This window comes from Papio anubis, chromosome 11, assembly GCF_008728515.1.
Source record: "Papio anubis isolate 15944 chromosome 11, Panubis1.0, whole genome shotgun sequence".
Classification (NCBI taxonomy): Eukaryota; Metazoa; Chordata; class Mammalia; order Primates; family Cercopithecidae; genus Papio; species Papio anubis.
Genome location: NC_044986.1, coordinates 38,031,970 through 38,051,883, shown reverse-complemented (window position 1 = coordinate 38,051,883; position 19,914 = coordinate 38,031,970). Strand labels below are relative to the sequence as shown.

Sequence of the window (19,914 nt, the reverse complement as noted above, 5' to 3'; positions counted from 1 at the left end):
GGGTTCCCTCATTATCACTTTACTGAGCATGTACTATGTACTAGGCACTGTGTTGAGCCCTGGGGATAAAGTGGTGAATAATAGATACAAGGCCCTGTTTTCGTGGAGCTGATATTATAGTGGGCGAGGCAGCCAAAGGACAGGTGAGTAAATAGTCTCCTGTGGTGCTCAAGTGCAGTGATGGGTGCTATGACAGAGGCTGTGTGGTGGAGCTAGGGACACGCTGGGAAGGGTGGTCAGGGAAAGCCTCCCTAAAGAAGTGCCTTTTGGTTGAGACCTGAACAGTGAGAAGGAGCTGGCTGGAGAAAACCAGAGGTCCTGCAGGCAGAGAGAAGAGCAAGTAGGAAATGCAGCGAGGGTGGGATATGCTTGGGGTAGTGGTTGGCAAGGAGAGTGAAACCAGCAGGATTCAGATTCTGGTTCAATAGCATAGAGACCACATGACTTTGGACACGCTACCTAACTTCATGCCTCAGTTTCTTCATCTGGAAAAAGAATTCATTTTGTAGAATGAAGTGAGAGCATGCTTGTGACACATTTAGCACAGTGCTGGGAATGTAGTAAATGCTCAATAAAATCTCTATTGTCATTAATGCATTTCACAAGGAATTTAACTCAACCAGCTTTCACTCTGAGCTGGTGTTGGAAGGACAATGAAATGGTCTTTTGTTCTTCCCTCATCCTGGATTTTCATTTGAATGCTGGGTGCCCCAGCCCTTAAAAATATATTGCTATTTCTTTTTCAAGTACATGGAGTATAAAGATCAGTGCAAGTGATGTGATAATTACATCAAATCCCAACATAAAAGAAATGGGGAACTAAAAATAAAGAGTATAATGACTAAGAATAACTGAGTTAAATTCCCTTTTATAATCTTTAACAATTCGGTGAGAACTATTTCTCCAGGCAGATCATCTACTCAAAAAGTTCAGAAGGATTAAAATGTGTGTCTTTTTGTTTTGTTTTGTTATAGAGATAGGGCCTCACTCTCTCCCAGGCTGGAGTACAGTGGCACCATCTTAGCTCACTGCAGCCTCGAACTCCTGGGCTCAAGGGATCCTCTTGCCTCAGCCTCCTGAGTAACTGGGACTACAGGCTCACGCCACCACACCTGGATAATTTTTTCATCTCTGTAGAGAGGAGGTCTTGCTGCGTAGCCCAGGCTGGTCTTGAACTCCCTGACTCATGAGATCCTCCTGCCTCAGCCACTCAAAGTGCCAGGATTATACGTGTGAGCCACTGCACGTGGCCTAAAATGTTTTGAGTGGTTGAAATAATTCTCAAATATTCAGAAAACGTGTCATAAATGTATTATTGGAGGTTTTCTTTCTTTTTTTTTTTTTGAGATGGAGTTTAGCTCGTCGCCCAGGCTGGAGTGCAATGGTGCGATCTCGGCTCACTGCAACCTCGGCTTCCCAGGTTCAAGTAATTCTCCTGCCTCAGCCTCCTGAGTAGCTGGGATTATAGGCGTCCGCCACCACGCCTGGCTAATTTTTTGTATTTTTAGTAGAGACAGGGTTTCACTATGTTGGCCAGGCTGGTCTTGAACTCCTGAACTCAGGTGATCCACCCGCCTCGGCCTCCCAAAGTGCTGGGATTACAGGCGTGAGCCACTATGCCCACCCAGCCTATCTCTCTCTCTTATCTTGACCAAGCATGTGAGTCAAGGGGAGGTGTCTTCCCCACCTCAGCATACCCCTGGACCACACAGTGCTTCATAAGGAACTTCTTTCTCCCCAACCAGAGTCTTTCTTACCCAGTCCAAATCGGTAACCATCAGAAAAGCGAGTGCTGGCATTCCAGAACACACAGGCACTGTCGACGTGCTGCAGGAAGAACTCTGCTGTGTTTTCTGCAGGGTAAAGAAAGACAAACCAAGTTAGGATGATACCCAGAGAACATCCCCGTTTCCAGCCATTCATTGGTGACAGATCAGGGCAGAGTCTGAGTCCCCACTGGGCCTCCCTATGTGTTCTCACATATTAAATATTCAGGCTTGTGAAAAATCTCAACAGGAAGAAGACAAATCACCTTCATCAATCACAGTGTTGTGGAAAGACTGGGTTGGAATCCAGATCTCCCATGCAGGTGACCTGCCGAAACTTCCAACTTATGGGCTCCAGAGCCAGAATGCCTAGGCCTGAACTCCAGCTGTACACCCACCAGCTTTGTGACCTTCTGCAGGTGTATAAAACTCTCTGTGTCTGGGTGAAAAGGGACTTACATTACCTAGCTGATAGGGTTGTAGAGAGGATGAAATCAGCACCTGGGGAGTACTCATCCTAGTGCCTAGCACACAGTGAGTGCTTGGTAAGTGCTGGCTGTTAATATGGGTGGCACTGCTCTGGTGCCCCAATTAACTGACTGTAAATTCCTCGAGGGGGCCCTACTGGCATCCTCCACCACTGAGGCTCCAGTATCTGACACCCAGGAGTGTCCCTGCATACATATTTGTGGAATAAATGAATGAATGAATGTGCAGAGTTGGTTCTGCCCTTAATCTCCTGGGCCTTGGTTTCCTCAGCTGTAAAATGGGTTTATTTTAACTACTTTGTAAGATTTGTTGCATGCATTAAATGATAACGCCGCTGACAGGGTTAGTCATCTTCAAAGCAGAGCTAATCATCCCTGCCCCGCCTCCTCCGGCTGTGACATCAAAGTACCAAATGCAACCACTACTAAGCATTACCGTAAGCCTACTCAAATGATGTTTTTCTGCAGGCCAAGAGGGGCTAAGAGGAGCAGGATCAGAAAGCAGCAAAGGCAGACACTATGCAGGAAGCATCTGGACACTGACCGTTCTCTGTGACGATGACATCCGTGTGGGAACTGCCATACTTGTGGATGTGGTCAATGGCATCCTGAACGTTGTCCACTACTTCAATGCATAATTCCAGGTCCCCATACTCAGTTCGGAGTGACTTCACTTCGGAGGGGCTGAAGGTCAGATAGGAGGCAAATTTGGGGCCTGCGTGAATTTTTACCTGGAACAGAGGAAGTCCAGGGGCAATAACATAAAAACAACTGAAATAAGCAAGCTCTAGGATAGAACAGAAAGGTGAGCCTGTAAAACCACAGCCCAAAGTGGCTCCTGTGGCCTCGACAACAGAACTAGTCCTACTTTCCTCCCTCCAGCATGATCTGACCGGCCACTTGCAAGCAAAGGGCCCTCAAGGCAGTTGGAACAGGGATTGAAGCAGGAAACCTTTGAACGTTAAGGATGTGCAAGGTGGGCCGGGCACAGTGGCTCACGCCTGTAATCCCAGCACTTTGGGAGGCTGAGATGGGTGGATAACTTGAGGTCAGGAGTTCGAAACCAGCCTGACCAACATGGCGAAACCCCGTCTTTACTAAAAAATTAGCTGGGTATGGTGGCAGGTAATCTCAGCTACTTGGGAGGCTGAGGCAGAATTGCTTGAACCTCGGAGGCAGAGGTTGCAGTGAGCCGAGATCATGCCACTGTACTCCAGCCTGGGTGACAGAGCAAGACTCCATCTCAAAAAAAAAAAAAAAAAAAAAAAAGAATAAAAAAGAATGTGCAAGGCATTCAGTGGGTTATCAACATAAGGCCTTGACTTCTGGTATTTTACTAAAACGAATACTTAACAATAAAGATCCCAGTCCCTACATATGGTACCTAGGCACTGGACTCGCATGGAAAGAGGGAGGTGCCACATATACATTCCTACTCCCTGTACCCTGGCGAAGTCCCAGGTTTGCTTTAGAGGTAAGCAGTACTTGGTTAGGTACCTGGTTAGGTACCTAGTACTTGGTTTCAGCACCTCAAACTCCGGCTACTCATTTGATTTACAACTGTGTCACTCTGGCCCCACCTCTAGGTTCAGCTCAGCCCTAGGCTCTGGTTCTAATCCTGCTTCTGGTTGGAGGAATTTAAGTATTTTGAGGCTGGTCACTGAGGGCCCCAATCACAAGCTGGATCCCACTTAAGCCTTGTTCTCTGAGACATCCCCAGGACAGGCTTCATGCCTTGATTCTTTGGGACCAAGCTTTTGCCTTGGCTCAAGTTATGAGTGGTGTCTGCCCTATCCTCATGAGTCCCAAGGCCCTGCCATTGTTTCCTATCTGGGATCTCACTTCCTCTGTGTTCCTTGGAGACTGGAATCCCACCCCTGTGCAAGCCATCCTTCTGGCTTTACTTTATGCCATCCAATAGTGCTGGATGAAGTACACATAGTGACTCATTTTGATTTGGAATTTCAAGGCCATTCTCATTTTAATGACTGAGGATAACACTGGTGTGTTCAAATTAGGTCTAGGGGCAGGGTTTAGTCCTGGCTAAAGGAGAGCTTTCCTCCTGTCTAATCCAGTTCACTGTGGTGCTTGGCAAACACAGGTGCCCAACCAACAGGCTTCCTTACCAAAGTAAAGTAAGGCCCCCAAACATGAATGATCATGTGATCTAACTTCCTTGTAATCTGTGGAGTACAGTTTCATTTTCAAAACAATTCTTTCCAGTTCTCACCGGGACCATGCCACATTTATAAGCTAACTGGAGCCTTCCTTTCCAGTCAAAGGATGGAAGGGAAGAGACACATGCTCAGAGTCAAAGCAACCAAGGCCAATAAGCACATTCTCTACTGCCATGCTGCTTTATATAATTCTGAAAGTGTACTGTGACATCAGAAATTAAAGCTTAAAATGCATCCATGCAGAGAATTTAACAGATTGTCCATTTCTGCCTTGAGGGCATCTATTATATTTTCTTGCAGGCATGAATTTAGGACACAGCACAACTTTATATTTGAAATTAATTGGCTTTTGGTTTGTTTACAACCTTAACAACACGGTAAAACATAATCCAGGGAGACATTCTACAAATTACTGAATCCCAAATATCACTACATTAAGTACATTAATATTGGTAACCAAAGACACTGGGGGCAAGCAGTGAACGTATATAAGTTTTTGGTTTGAAACATTTCTGCACCATCTTTTCAAATCAAATTCAAAAAATAATATACGTTTGGGAACACCCTGATAGGTGAACAAAAGGTTGCCAGAAACAGTTCAGTCAGCATAGTGCCATGTGGTCTGTCTTACCTTTGAACCCTCTTTAGCACACAACACATTCCACTTTGTAATAAAGCTATTTGTGTATTGGTTTGGTTCAACTACTAGAGGGCGGGGGTTGTGTTTTACTCACCTCTGTACTTAGCATGGAACTTTGTACATAGGAGATATTAAAAAATATTGTTTCTTAAACTGCCTTATGTGGTATGGCCATGCCTGGTTTAATTCCGCAGGCTTCTAAGACAGGAAGTAATGTACTAGTCCTGTGGAACTCTTACCTGTTCCACTCTCAGCATATCAATGATCTGGTCAAATAATGGTGTCCTGAGCAGATCCCGGTGGATTAACAAAGTCTCCAAAGCATTACAGGCAGCTGGATATTCACATTTAGAGTCTCTGACTGAAAGATGAGCAAAGAATTGTTTCCACTAATATGATCCAGAGCTGCAGAGGACGTAATATTTCCCCCTTGTGAAAGAGGAGACCCCATCCAGCTCACCTAGCCTGGTGACCTTATCAACACTGGCCTCGGAATCCACATACATGTGACAGATCCCTTCGCTGTGCCCCATCACTGGAATCCCCTTAGCAGCTTTCTGGATGTCTCTGACCAGCTGGGAAGAGCCACGTGGAATGATCAGATCTATCATTTTGTCTAGGCGACAAAGATCTTCAACTTCTTCTCTGGTATTCACCTTTAGAAGGAAAGAAGAAAATGATAAAGATGACATCTTCTGACCACACAAAATATGAAAATAGCAGCTTCTCTTTTACAGATAAACATCTGTACATTCTGAGAACTAAGTGAGACACTGTGAAACTTCTTCTAAAAACAAAATTAAGCTCCCGATCATGGGAACCAAAAAGTTGTCCAGCAAATGCTTATCAAACACTATATATTCGATGCTGTGCTCTGCATCACGGATCACACAGGACGCAGGGCATGCCCTCAAAGAGCTCAGCATCAAGTAGCAAAGGCAGCACTAGGGTACTGCTAGTCATAATATTGGGCAGACAATTTTTTTTTTTTTTTTTTTTTTTTTTTTGAGACTGAGTCTGGCTCTGTCGCCCAGGCTGGAGTGCGGTGGCCGGATCTCAGCTCACTGCAAGCTCCGCCTCCCGGGTTCACGCCATTCTCCTGCCTCAGCCTCCCGAGTAGCTGGGACCACAGGCGCCCGCCACTTCGCCCGGCTAGTTTTTTGTATTTTTTTAGTAGAGACGGGGTTTCACCTTGTTAGCCAGGATGGTCTCGATCTCCTGACCTCGTGATCCGCCCGTCTCGGCCTCCCAAAGTGCTGGGATTACAGGCTTGAGCCACCGCGCCCGGCCCTGGGCAGACAATTTTTAAAATGCCAGAAGGAGCACAAAGGAGTATCTATGGAGGTTAAATGCAGTACACTACTTCAGGCCATGAAGATCACAAAAGGGAGTGGCTGCTCTGTTGGTTTTCTATTCACAGCATTGAGGAAATGTTGGGTTGGTCTTGCTAGGGAGTCATGGTTCTCATGACTTCTGATGACAACTTCTACCCTGGGATGTGGACTGGAATGACTTAACGAGCCTGTGTGAGGATACTGAGATTATGGGCATTTTGTTTTCTCTTGATTTTTAATTTTTCTCCATATGGTCATATTACTTTTACAACAAATATATATATGTACCAGAATGTTCACAGCAACTTTATTCTACACAGCCCAAAACCGGACACAACCTAAATATTCATCAACAGAAGAAAAGATGAACTGTAGTACATGCAGGTAAACGGAACACTACATGGCGATTAAATGAGAAAACTACTGCTAGATGCAACAATGGGAATGAATGCCACAGACATAACGAAGGAATGACAGGCAACATAAACGTGTGTTTTGTTTGATCTCATTTATATAAAGTTCAAGAATGGGCAAAAGGCCGGGCGTGGTGGCACATTCCAAGCACTTTGGGAGGCTGAGGCAGGCAGATTGCCTGAGCTCAGGAGTTCGAGACCAGCCTGGGCAACATGGTGAAACTCTGTCTCTACAAAAAACAAAAAAACCTCAAAAATTAGCCAGGTCTGGAGGCACACACTTGTAGTCCCAACTACTAGGAAAGCTGAGGTGGGTGGACTGCTGGAGCCTGGGAGGCTGAGGCTGCAGTGAGCCAAGAGCTGAGATTGTGCCACTGCACTCCAGTCTGGGCAACAGAGCAAGACTATGTCTCAAAAGAGAAAGGCAAAAGTAATTTAATGTGACAGAAGTCAAAAAAGTAGTTTGTGGGGAAGGCGGCTACATATTGACTGGGAAGGGCACAGGGGGCCCTCTAGGATGTTGGACTGTTCTGGATCTTGATATGGCTGGTGGTTATATATGTGTGTGTGTGAACAGTCATAGAGTTGTTCACAGGATCTGTATACTTTATGTATGTTACACATCAATAGGAAGAAAAGGAGGGAGGGCACCTGTGTAAGCTAGGATGTGGTAAAGCTGGGATTTGAATCCCTAAAATCTATGCTCTTTCCAACCACTATTTTGGCATAAGAAAAAAACCAGATTCTGGTCACTGAGTGTGTAATGAGCAGGCTTGTAGACATTCTCCCAGTAGCCAACAGAATCCTGGAATGTTGGAGCAAATGAGCCACAAAAAAAAAAAAAAAAAAAAAAAGGATCTGGAGTCAGCCTAGGTCCAAATCTAAACTCTATCACACACCGTGTGACTCTTGGGGAATTACTTTACCTCTGAATCTGTTTTTCCCAATGTAGAAAATGAGTCTAATAATTAATGATATTTTCCTCATGGGACTGTTGTGACGATCAAATGAATTAATGGATAAAATGAGCCTTGCACATAGTAGGTACTCAACAAGTAGTAGCTATTATTATCAAACTTCATTTGACAGTTGAAGAGAATGAGAAATGGTCAGTTAAAGTAATGCCCTTAAATAATAATAGTGATAACAGCATGATCTGATACTCAACACACTGCATGACAGTTTATGACAAACTTTTGTAAAGTTTCTCATCTGACTTACCCTAGATCACTCTGCCAATGACAGGAACATAGGCCTCACGCTCTAGGTCTGGTACTCCTGCTGCCTTGTGACCCAAAAAATGAAGGTCTAATTGACATCCTTGTAAATAAATAGTGCCAAGATGCAGCTATAAGGCAGGGGCCTTCCTAAGTCACTGAGGACCCATCTGGCTCTGTAGAATGGCCTAAAGTCTGTGGGCTCACAGGCCTGCTGGAGTGTCAAGTCTGCCTGTAGTCTTGGCTCTGTGTGGCCTAAGTTTTGCTTTAAATTCCCAAACACCTGACCTAGCCCCTCTGGGCCTGACTTGGTGCATTCCCAGGGACCTACCAGCTGCACGGCCTCCTTGACTCCATGGATTGAGAGGGCCTCCTGGGTCAGAAGGTGGAGAATCCGGTTGCTGTGTGCAGCCTCCTTCCCTCCTTTGAGTAACAAGCCGTTACCACTTGCGATAGCCAAAGCTGCCACCTGCAGATCAAAGGGAGAGCAGTGGATCAAAGGGGACAAACAGTAATAGCAACAGTGATGTTAGCATTCATAAGCACTCTTTCTGTGTGCTAAGTCATCACTGGGGCATTTCTGCAAGACAGGTATGTGGCCAGAGAGGTAGTGAGCCAGCATCAGCCAGGGATTGATGACAGGCCTCAGTGGTATGCGAGCCCCTTGGTGAACACACTGGTGTAAGGGGATGTCAGAGAGTACCCTTCACAGAGCATTCCAGATTCCACAGTCACCTATGTCTTATAGTAAAGAGGTGCTAGTTTTTTGTTTTTAAAATAGAATTTCCCTTTGAGACTTCGGGGCTAGTGCAAAGAAAGAGCTGGTATCCTATAGGACAGTCCAGTGGGGGAAATGCTCCCAGAATTCAGGGAGGGAGTTTAGGGTAATAAAGTGGGGTCACTCTCTAATGACACCTTGTATTTCCCAGCACAGCTGCTTGGCAAGAACTTTAACATATGCTTTCTCAACAGGAGGCTGTGATATGTCAACTTGCTTAAAGGGGGTTGCATTCTTTTCTTTTTTTGAGATGGAATCTCGCCCTGTTGCCAGGCTGGAATGCAGTGACGTGATCTTGACTCACTGCAACCTCTGCCTCCTGGGTTCAAGTGATTCTCCTGTTTCACCCTCCTGAGTAGCTGGGATTACAGGTCCCACCACACCCAGCTAATTTTTGTATTTTGTAGTAGAGACAAGGTTTCACCATGTTGGCCAGGATGGTCTCAATCTCTTGACCTCATGATCCACCTGCCTTGGCCTCCCAAAGTGCTGGGATTACAGGTATGAGCCACCATGCCTGGCCGAGCATTGTATTCTAATTTTCATTAACTACTGAAAGTTCTTTTTCCTAACAGACGTACCTATAGGAAGCCATCAATGACGCTGACAATAAAGGTGTCCTTTTCACACGGGTCAAGCCAATTATACATGAATGACAGCAGCAGGCTATCAGAGACTTGTGGTCAGAGAACAAAGTGAACCACAGGCTAAGATATTTGGAAATTTGCTCCTGCACTGTGGTATGGTAGGTTGATTTGGGCTACAGTCCCAGCTGCACCTTACAAGTGTGACAGGAATCTTACCTTCTATGAGGTTCAATTTCTCCAGCTCTAAAATGGACATATGAACAACTACTTTAGGATACTGGAGGAATCAAGAACATATATTACCTCAAGAACAACCTGAGAATAAAGTCTCAAAAATTATCTTTTTTTTTTTGTTAAAAGACCTTCACACACACACAACTGTCTTTGGGAAGCTTATCTCCAGTATTGAAAATATATCCTTCAGGATACAAAATCAATGTGCAAAAATCACAAGCATTCCTATACACCAATAACAGACAAACAGCCAAATCATGAGTGAACTCCCATTCACAATTGCTACAAAAAGAATAAAATACCTAGGAATCCAACTTACAAGGGAGAACTACAAACCACTGCTCAACGAAATAAGAGAGGACACAAACAAATGGAAGAACATTCCATGTGCATGGATAGGAAGAATCAATATCGTGAAAATGGCCATACTGCCCAAGGTAATTTATAGATTCAATGCCATCCCCATCAAGCTACCAATAACTTTCTTCACAGAATTGGAAAAAACTACTTTAAAGTTCATATGGGACCAAAAAAGAGCCTGCATTGCCAATACAATCCTAAGTAAAAAGAACAAAGCCGGAGGCATCACATTACCTGACTTCAAACTATACTACAAGGCTACAATAACCAAAACAGCATGGTACTGGCATCAAAACAGAGATATAGACCAATGGAACAGAAGAGAGGCCTCAGAAATAACACCACACATCTGCAACAATCTGATCTTTGACAAACCTGACAAAAATAAGAAATGGGGAAAGGATTCCCTATTTTATAAATGGTGCTGGGAAAACTGGCTAGCCGTAAGTAGAAAGCTGAAACTGGATCCCTTCCTTACACCTCATACAAAAATTAATTCAAGATGGATTAAAGACTTAAATGTTAGACCTAAAACCATAAAAACCCTAGAAGAAAACCTAGGTAATACCATCCAGGACATAGGCATGGGCAAGGAATTCATGACTAAAACACCAAAAGCAATGACAACAAAAGTCAAAATAGGCAAACGGAATTTAATTAAAATAAAGAGCTTCTACACAGCAAAAGAAACTACCATCAGAGTGAACAGGCAACCTACAGAATGGGAGAAAATTTTTGCAATCTACCCATTTGACAAAGGGCGAATATCCAGAATCTACAAAGAATTTAAACAAATTTACAAGAAAAAAACACCCCCATCAAAAAGTGGGCAAAGGATATGGACACTTCTCAGAAGAAGACATTTATGCGGCCAACAGACACATGAAAAAATGCTCATCATCACTGGTCATCGGAGAAATACAAATCAAAACCACAATGAGATACCATCTCATGCCTATTAGAATGGCAGTCATTAAAAAGTCAGGAAACAATAGATGCTGGAGAGGATGTGGAGAAATAGGAATGCTTTTACACTGTTGGTGGGGGTGTAAATTAGTTCAACCATTGTGGAAGACAGTGTGGCGATTCCTCAAGGATCTAGAACTAGAAATACCATTTGACCCAGTGATCCCATTACTGGGTATATAGCCAAAGGATTATAAATCATGCTACTATAAAGAGACATGAACATGTCTGTTTACTGCAGCACTATTCACAATAGCAAAGACTTGGAACCAATCCAAATGTCCATCAATGATAGACTGGATTAAGAAAATGTGGCACATATACACCATTCAATACTATGCAGCCATAAAAAAGGATGAGTTCATGTCCTTTGCAGGGACACGGATGAAGCTGGAAACCATCATTCTCAGCAAACTATCACAAGGACAGAAAACCAAACAACGCACATTCTCACTCACAGGTGGGAAATGAACAATGAGAACACTTGGACACAGGGCGGGAAACATCACACCCTGGGGCCTGTCAGGGGGTGGGGGACTGGGGGAGGGATAGCATTAGGAGAAATAACTAATGTACATGATGAGTTGATGGGTGTAGCAAAGCAACATGGCACATGTATACCTATGTAACAAACCTGCACGGTGTGCACATGTGCCCTAGAACTTAAAGTATAATAAAAACATATATATATACACACACACACATATATATTCTTCCTCCAATATCTGCACCAGCCCCCAGTGGCAGAGTATTTATTCACCTGGGGTATATACACACCTGGGGTAGGCAGTCAGGACGAGATTCAAAGATCACCAGCAGAACTCCAATTGGGACAGTCACTTGTTCCAGTTCCAGGTTTTTGGCGATTCGGGTGCGGCGCAAAACACGTCCCACGCTGTCCTGGGAGGAGGCTGCGATCTGCCGCAGACCGATGGCCAGGCTGTTCAGTTTGGATGTGGAGAGGCTTAAACGTTTCAGCAGAGGAGCTGCAAGTCTCCCTGAAAAGCCATTAAGAGGATATGATGAAGTAGCAGACCTGACAGGCTGCAGCTACCAATTGATGCGTCTTTTTTTTTTTTTTTTTTTTTGAGACAGGATCTTACTCTGACGCCCAGGCTGGAGTGCAGTGGCATGATCTAGGCCCAATGCAACCTCCGCCTCCTGGGTTCAAGCAATTCTCCCACCTCAGCCTCCTTAGTATCAGGGACTACAGGCATGTGCCACCAGGTCTGGCTCATTTTTGTAGAGATGGGGTTTCACCAGGTTGGCCGGGCTGATCTTGAACTCCACACCTCAAGTGATCTGCCCGCCTCGACCTCCCAAAGTGCTGGGATTACAAGTGCAAGCCACAGTGCCTGGCCCAACTGATATGTCTTGATGTTTTACTGAACATGTGGGACTGCATTAGGAACAGACTCAGGAAGACAATGACATACGACTTAGACTGTCTTTCTTAGGCGTCCGTTTGGCAGTACATAGCATCATGTAAAGCTGTGTACCCTGATACCCTTTTTCCCAGCAATTTCAGTTCCAGAAATTTATCATTTGTATGAACAGGCAGGTATATAACGAGGATACTTACCACAACATTGTTGTAATACTGATAAACTGAATTCTACCTAAATATTCAGACAACGGTTTATAATTCAGTTATTATAAAGACTATACCTAGGTTCACTGACATGGAAAGCTATCTAGGATATAGTCTACGAAAAAAGCAAACTATACAACAGCATGTACGATATCCTATTTATCAAACACTGTACATATATGTGTGCACAGGAAGAAATCTGGAATGCAGCCAGAAAAGTAATAATCTATCTTTCTATATTATTTTATTTTTTTATAATGAGTGAATTATTTTTATAATCAGAACCAACAAAGATGTTTTCTTCTAAAATAAAATGTTAAATATCTTGGGAAGGAGAATAGAATTTTAAAAAAGAAAACTTTTTTGCTTTTTTTCTTTTACAGACAGGGTCTCAGTGTGTCACTAAGGCTAGAGTGCAGTGGTATAATCATAGCTTATTGCAGCCTTGAACTCCTGGGCTCAAGTGATCCTCCTGCTTCAGTCTCCAGAGTAGCTAGGACTACAGGCATGTATCACCATGGCTGGCTAATTTTAAAATATGTATTTTTTTTTTTTTTTTTTTTTGAGAAGGAGTCTCGCTCTGTTGCCCAGGCTAGAGTGCAGTGGCACAATCTCGGCTCACTGGAACCTCTGCCTTCCAGGTTCAAGCAATTCTCCTGCCTCAGCCTCCCATGTAGCTGGGACCACAGGTGTGTGCCACCATGCCCGGTTAATTTTTGTATTATTAGTAGAGATGGGGTTTCACCATGTTGGCCAGGCTGGTCTTGAACTCCTGACCTCGTGATTCACCCGCCTCGGCCTCCCAAAGTGTTGGGATTACAGGCATGAGCCACCATGCCTGGTCAATTTTAAAACATATTTTGTAGAGATAGGGGTCTCACTATGTTGCCCAGGTTTGTCTCGAACTCCTGGGCTAAAGTAATCCTTCTGTCTCCACTTCCCAAAGTGCTGGGATTACAAGTATGAGCGACCACACTTGGCCGAAAAAAAAATAGAATTATGGCAAGCTCATAGGTAGAATTTTATTTTTTTATTTTTTTGAGTCTCGCTCTGTTGCCCAGGCTGGAGTGCAGTGGCGCGATCTCAGCTCACTGCAAGCTCCGCCTCCCAGGTTCAAGTCATTCTCCTGCCTCACCCTCCCAAGTAGCTGGGACTACAAGCTCCTGCTACTATGCCCGGCTAATTTTTTGTATTTTTAGTAGAGACGGGGTTTCACTGTGTTAGCCAGGATGGTCTTGATTTCCTGAAGATCCGCCCGCCTCGGCCTTTCCCAAAGTGCTGGGATTACAGGCATGAGCCACTGCGCCCGGCCCAGAATTTTCTTTAAAAACAGTACTATACATGGTGTGATTCCCTCTCTCCACGCACAAACATGTATGTACATATTCATATATATACATGCATATACTCAGGAAAACCATTTGAAATCATATATCACAAATCATTACTGTGGTCATTGTTGAGATTACAAAAATTTTCCCTTTCCTTTTTTTACAGTCACAGCCACTAAGATAAAATAACAAAAAGATTTCTGCCTTGAGGGGAAGCAACTGACCTTATATTAAGAAAAAAAAAATTAAACCATCTTTCTACCAACCAATTATACAAATTAATTAATTTTCTTTACTTTTCCCCATATGCTAAAAAACAAGTTTTAATTATAGTGTATGTTAAATGTTACATCCTAGCTTTTCACCTCACAACCCAAGTACATTTTCTATGTTGCAAAAATTATCTTAATTACTACTAAATATTCCATTAATTTGATACAGCTGAACACACTTAACCACACCTATGTTATTAAATGCTCAGCTTGTTTCCAGTTTTTCAGTGTGATAAATCCTGCTCTAACAATCTTTAGATAAAGAGCTATTTTCTTTTCTTTTTTTTTTTTTTTTGAGACGGTGTCTTGCTCTGCTGCTCAGGCTGGAGGGCAGTAGCGCGATAGCTCACTGCAACCTCTGCCTCCTAGGTTCAAGTGATTCTCCTGCCTCAGCCGCCCAAGTAGCTGGCATTACAAATTTGAGCCACCATGGCCGGCTTTTTTTTTTTTTTTTTTTTTTTGAGACGGAGTTTTGCTCTTGCTGCCCAGGCCGGAGTGCAATGGTGCCACCTTGGCTCACGGCAACCTCCGCCTCCCGGGTTCAAGCGATTCTCTTGCCTCAGCCTCCTGGGTAGCTAGGATTACAGGCATGCACCACCATGCCCAGCTAATTTTGTATTTTTAGTAGAGATGAGGTTTCTCCATGTTGGTCAGGCTGGTCTTAAGCTCCCGACCTCAGGTGATGCGCCCACCTCGGCCTCCCAAAGTGTTGGGATTACAGACGTGAGCCACTGCGCCCAGCCGTAAGTTTTGTATTTTTATAGAAATGAGGTTTCACCATGTTGGCCAGGCTGGTCTCGAACTCATGACCTCAGATGATCCACCCATCCTGGCCTCTCAAAGTGCTGGGATTACTGGCGTGACCCACCACACCTGGCCTAAAGACCTATTTTCTTTAGAAATAGTTTTTGAGGATAAATTCCCTGAACTGGGATTGCTAAGCCACGCTCATGTATACCCAAGGCTTTGTTCTCAACCCACTGTGTGTCCTTACGCATGTTCAGAGACGTACAGCTGGGATCAGGAGTCAAAGTTCTGCCAACAACAAGCTGTGGAACCTCGGGCAACAACAGCTTTACTCTCTGTGGGTTTTAATTCTTTTACTTTAAATTAATGAGTGGATAGTATCAAATATTTCTTCCAGTTCTGAAAATCTATTGTATGTTTTGTAATACTATAACAATGAGATGTAAATTCTAGAGGAGGTTCTAAAACAATGGTTCAAAAATGTTTTAAGGAATGAAAGTAATGTTGTTGAACCTTGCAAAATTTCCTTGAAACAAACACCATTAATATAGATGTTCAAGATAATGCAGAGGAAATTCAAAACCCCATAAAATCAATTCCTCTTATTTTAAGGTGGAAAGGACAGAATTAAGAAAAAGAAGAGAAAGAGTCAGGGCCCTGACACGCTACATCTCTAGGTGTTCACACTGTGAGTTTAACATCTTACTTTACCATTAGCACCTCAAGGGTATTTCTGGATGGCACCTGGTGCTAACTTAGGGAAGACAAAAGACTGGTTAATTAAGAAACAAGCTATCTTTCTTCACAGGCTGCACAAACTATTTCTACAACTCTTTCACATGTACAGTCCATCTGTGTTTAAATCCTGGTCCATCACTGACCATATGGCTTTGGGCAAGTGACGCTTCTCTGAGCTTCAGCTTCCTTCTCTGTCAAATGGGGATAATAAGTAGCAGCTATCTCAGAGACACTATGTTATGAAGATTAAATGACATCCTGACTGTATAGCCCTTAGCACAGTGCCTGTCAATACAGAAAGACCTCAATAAACGTTAGCTATTAGCTGAATGTCTTAAGCAGTGGTGTTCTCAATCTTGTTCTTTTTTGTCCTGACTGCCATAGTAGCCACAGCTTGTGACCTGCGGGGAATGAAAAAAGTTCCTTTGGGGATTATACTAAAGTATCTGGGGAAGAAGAATACCGATCACCCACCTACCCACAATGGAAATGATATATAATGTAAAATTTCTTTTATAACAATCCTTATCTTTAGGCAGACATAAGAATTACTAGTAATACCAAAAACCAAAATAACCCACACCCCTCCATAACATTGACTCTAAATTGTCTGGTCTTTACCCTCTGCCTCCTCCAAGTCTTTTTTGTTGGCTAACAGGATCTCATCACGCTGGTCCGTCAACAGATCAGCCAGATGATGGATAATTTCTGCTCTCTAGAAGAAAGGTACACCATTAAAAAAACAGAGCTGTTAATCCAAGAAGAATGCACACCACAGTTTTTAAACCTACTCTTCTGAGAGTGCCAGGCCTTGCTCCCACATCCAAGGTCACCACCGACTGAAACCTCCTGATTTCCCGTCACTTATTCCCACCACTGCTCCCCTTATTTCTTCCTTCCTCTCTCATTGCCAACCCCTAAGTCACTTCTCACTTTTCCTCTCTTTTTTTCTCTTATGACTCCTGATTATTATAATTAGCAAACCATGGCTAATTATAATAATCAGGAGTCATAAGGAAAAAAAAGGAGGCGGGGAAGGGGCATGATGGATACAATCTGTAAAAGATTGTATAATCTGGCCGGGTGCGGTGGCTCAAGCCTGTAATCCCAGCACTTTGGGAGGCTGAGACGGGCGGATCACGAGGTCAGGAGATCGAGACCATGCTGGCGAACACGGTGAAACCCCGTCTCTACTAAAAAATACAAAAAACTAGCCGGGCGAGGTGGCGGGCACCTGTAGTCCCAGCTACTCAGGAGGCTGAGTCAGGAGAATGGCGTAAACCCGGGAGGCGGAGCTTGCAGTGAGCTGAGATCTGGCCACTGCATTCCAGCCTGGGTGACAGAGTGAGACTCCGTCTCAAAAAAAAAAAAAAGATTGTATAATCTGTAGGAGATTATGTAACTGTACAGGGGCCAGGACTTTGAAGTAACACGATACATAGAGTCTTACTTATTTAATATAATTAACTGGTTTATTTCCAGGTAAGTTTTTACATCTGGTTCTTCCTCGCAAATTATTTATTTAAAGCATTTAATCAAAGTGAAAAAATTCAGTCCTAGGTACTTGAAGACACCCCAAACCTGACCCTGCTAGATTAGGAAATGTGGCAAATCAGTATGCTGATTATTGGAGGAGTAGAGGGAAGTGGTTTGAAAGGGAAGCTAGGCTCCTCCTCTGCTTTCCTTTCTCTGCTGTTGGAGTTACTTTCTCTTTTCTCAGGCCAAAGGATTCACTAGTATAAACCCATATACATCCTTACTCTCAAATCCATCCTCGACAATATAATCCCTGGGGGACCAGCTCCCAGCTTCCACTTGACCTCCTCACCACTTCCAGCCTCATCATGTTTGCTACTTAGACTAATTCATGCCAGACAGGTCAGGGCTACAACTAGGGAGCAGGCTCTCGAGCTTCCCATCTTCCAGGCAAGTCAGGGGATTTGGAATGGGTTGGGATAAGTAATTTTCCCACATTTCCATGCCCAGTATGTGGCAGAATTAGGTAACCTTCCTAATCTCATCATTTTTATAATGCTTTTGATCAAAACATCATAGTGATGAAAAGTTATCTTGGGCCTCTGTCTATAAAAGATAAAAGAGAAAATAAAATTAAGAAAAAGAAAAAAGGCAGAGCAAATATGAATCAGACTTGTAACTCAGATAACTCTACGGCTCACTAGGAATAAAGACGGAGTCAGCAGGTTTGACTCCTGTAACCATACAGCATGACTCACTCTGAAAACTGTAACAATACTATCAGCTAAGGTTATTACCTGCTCAGGTTCCAAGGTGGCCAACATCCTTCCTCCAGATCGAGCCATTTCTCCCTGCTGCTCAACAGTAGGGCCTGCAAGAATATGTGCAAATATCAGGTCCTGGTCACCTTAGTTCTCTTTCACTTTGCCAGCACTTGCACAGGCTCATCATGCCCACAGAAGGAACACATGATGCTTGTTTCACACAGGGGATCAGTATGACCAATAAAATAGCAAAAGAATGTGCCAGATTCACTTGGGCATAAACATAAGAAGTTGCCTGTATTTCTGGGGTAGACAATATATTTTAAGTTTTCTAGAATTCTTCTGAATTCCACTTCGGCGATATTTTTTAATGTGTTTACATTTCTGAATGCAGATTATGAGGTAATTCTGTCCTTTGTAAACACTCGACAGCACATACTATATCATATGCATCTTTGCATCTCTAGTGCTTATTACTACCTGGCATCTAACATAGGCCTAGCAAATGTTTCTTGAGAAAATCAATGCTTATATACTTTAACCGAGTGATTGTACAGAGAATAGGCCTAGCTAGGCAGGTTAGACAGAATTTCACAAAAGCAAAGCAAAATCCAATTTTGCAAATAGTGCTCAAAATAATGCCATATTTCGAAATATTAGCATATTAATTTTGTGATCTCTAACTAAGCCAGGTGTCACTAGTTCCTATCACAGAACTTGGGACCTTATGAAGAACTATTTACCTGCAGGCTTTACTTCTGAAAAGAAGGTACCAACTTTCTTCCCCTCCACGATGTCTGTGATGACGTGCCCAGACACCTTTGGGTGGGTTCCATTGGCAATAACAACAGAAGTGCCACCTTGCAAAGCCCAGAGGGCTGCTTTCACCTAATGAGACAGGTTAGATCCAGCAAACATGAGATTCAGACCTACTCACCCACATTTTAAACTTGCAAAAAGATATAAAATACAAGTTGACATTGAACAACTTAAGTATACGAAATGTGTTTTTAAAAGCTTAGAAGCTCCAAAAACACATTACAGCTCACACACTTTCCAGCTCAACCTTGGCATGTGTTACTTAAAGGTAAGCCAACCTATCCTTTGTTTCCAGTCTGTTCTCTCTTCAGTCTCCCTAGTATGGGACTCATAACTCCTACATTTGATTTACTGTACCTCAACTTAGAAACAACTAAGGAGACCAACAGGCTGGGGTTTGACCAGAGTCTGATCTTGAGTACTTTTGGCTTTTCTAAGTGGGGATCTTGTCCTCATCTGTGCTGTTGATACATGTGATGCTGTACCATAGGGGTGTGACTTCTAAGAACAATTAATGGGACAAAATTTTTGAAAGATTTCATCAAGAAATATTTGAACTGATAAATGAGAGATTTATGAATTATGAAAAATATATAGGCCCTGCCCTTGCAGAGTTTACAACATGAACACACTGTTTATATAATATTAATGAAAAAAACCCACAGACACAGACATAACTAAATGTTGGAATGCAACACTCAACAAATCTATATTTAGGTATGTACATATTTAAGAGTGTATGTGCCTACTATCTGAACCATTAACCCCCAAATAATTACAAAAGTAAAAAGGATACAATACAGTTCGGGCTTTAAAATTGTTATAGGCAGTTAAGGTACCAGATTCTTACCTTGGCTTCCATGCCACCCATTCCCACTCTAGACTTGGTTCCAAATGTCACAGACTGCTGATCTCCGGGATAAAATATATCAATAAGCTTTGCATCATCTGAGCCCGGGGGGCTGTCAAAAAGGCCTAAAAAATAGACAAGAGTCAGTAATACCGCTTTGATGGAAGTGTCTCCAAGACAGGCCTCCCCAGGGCACCTGTCAATCACTCTGTACTTTACTCATCCAAATGAATGCCACTGCACTACCACCTGTTTTAACCAGAAAAAGAGAACAAAGGATTCGACACTGACAAACAGCTCCAGGAGGACTCACCTTATATACTCCTATAACCTGGCTTGATAAATAAATGTTTCCCCACATCAGAC

General features: G+C 43.2%; 1 protein-coding gene across 9 annotated transcripts in view; it reads right to left on the bottom strand.

Annotated features, from left to right (window-relative positions):
- The window catches only part of ALDH18A1 (aldehyde dehydrogenase 18 family member A1), a 49,463-nt gene that overhangs the window by 1,603 nt on the left and 27,946 nt on the right, over positions 1 to 19,914 (bottom strand). For 8 of the 9 annotated variants that reach the window (XM_009215047.3, XM_003904040.4, XM_017944155.2 and 5 more), the window contains 10 exons: positions 19,549 to 19,673; positions 18,623 to 18,767; positions 17,913 to 17,986; positions 16,261 to 16,354; positions 11,738 to 11,958; positions 8,367 to 8,504; positions 5,532 to 5,727; positions 5,311 to 5,432; positions 2,799 to 2,985; positions 1,758 to 1,853 (listed from right to left, as the gene is read on the bottom strand). In XM_009215047.3, coding sequence (XP_009213311.1) covers positions 1,758 to 1,853; positions 2,799 to 2,985; positions 5,311 to 5,432; positions 5,532 to 5,727; positions 8,367 to 8,504; positions 11,738 to 11,958; positions 16,261 to 16,354; positions 17,913 to 17,986; positions 18,623 to 18,767; positions 19,549 to 19,673 — 1,398 coding nt within the window. The remainder of the gene's footprint in view (positions 1 to 1,757; positions 1,854 to 2,798; positions 2,986 to 5,310; positions 5,433 to 5,531; positions 5,728 to 8,366; positions 8,505 to 11,737; positions 11,959 to 16,260; positions 16,355 to 17,912; positions 17,987 to 18,622; positions 18,768 to 19,548; positions 19,674 to 19,914) is intronic. The other variant, XR_002524564.2, reaches the window with a different exon arrangement.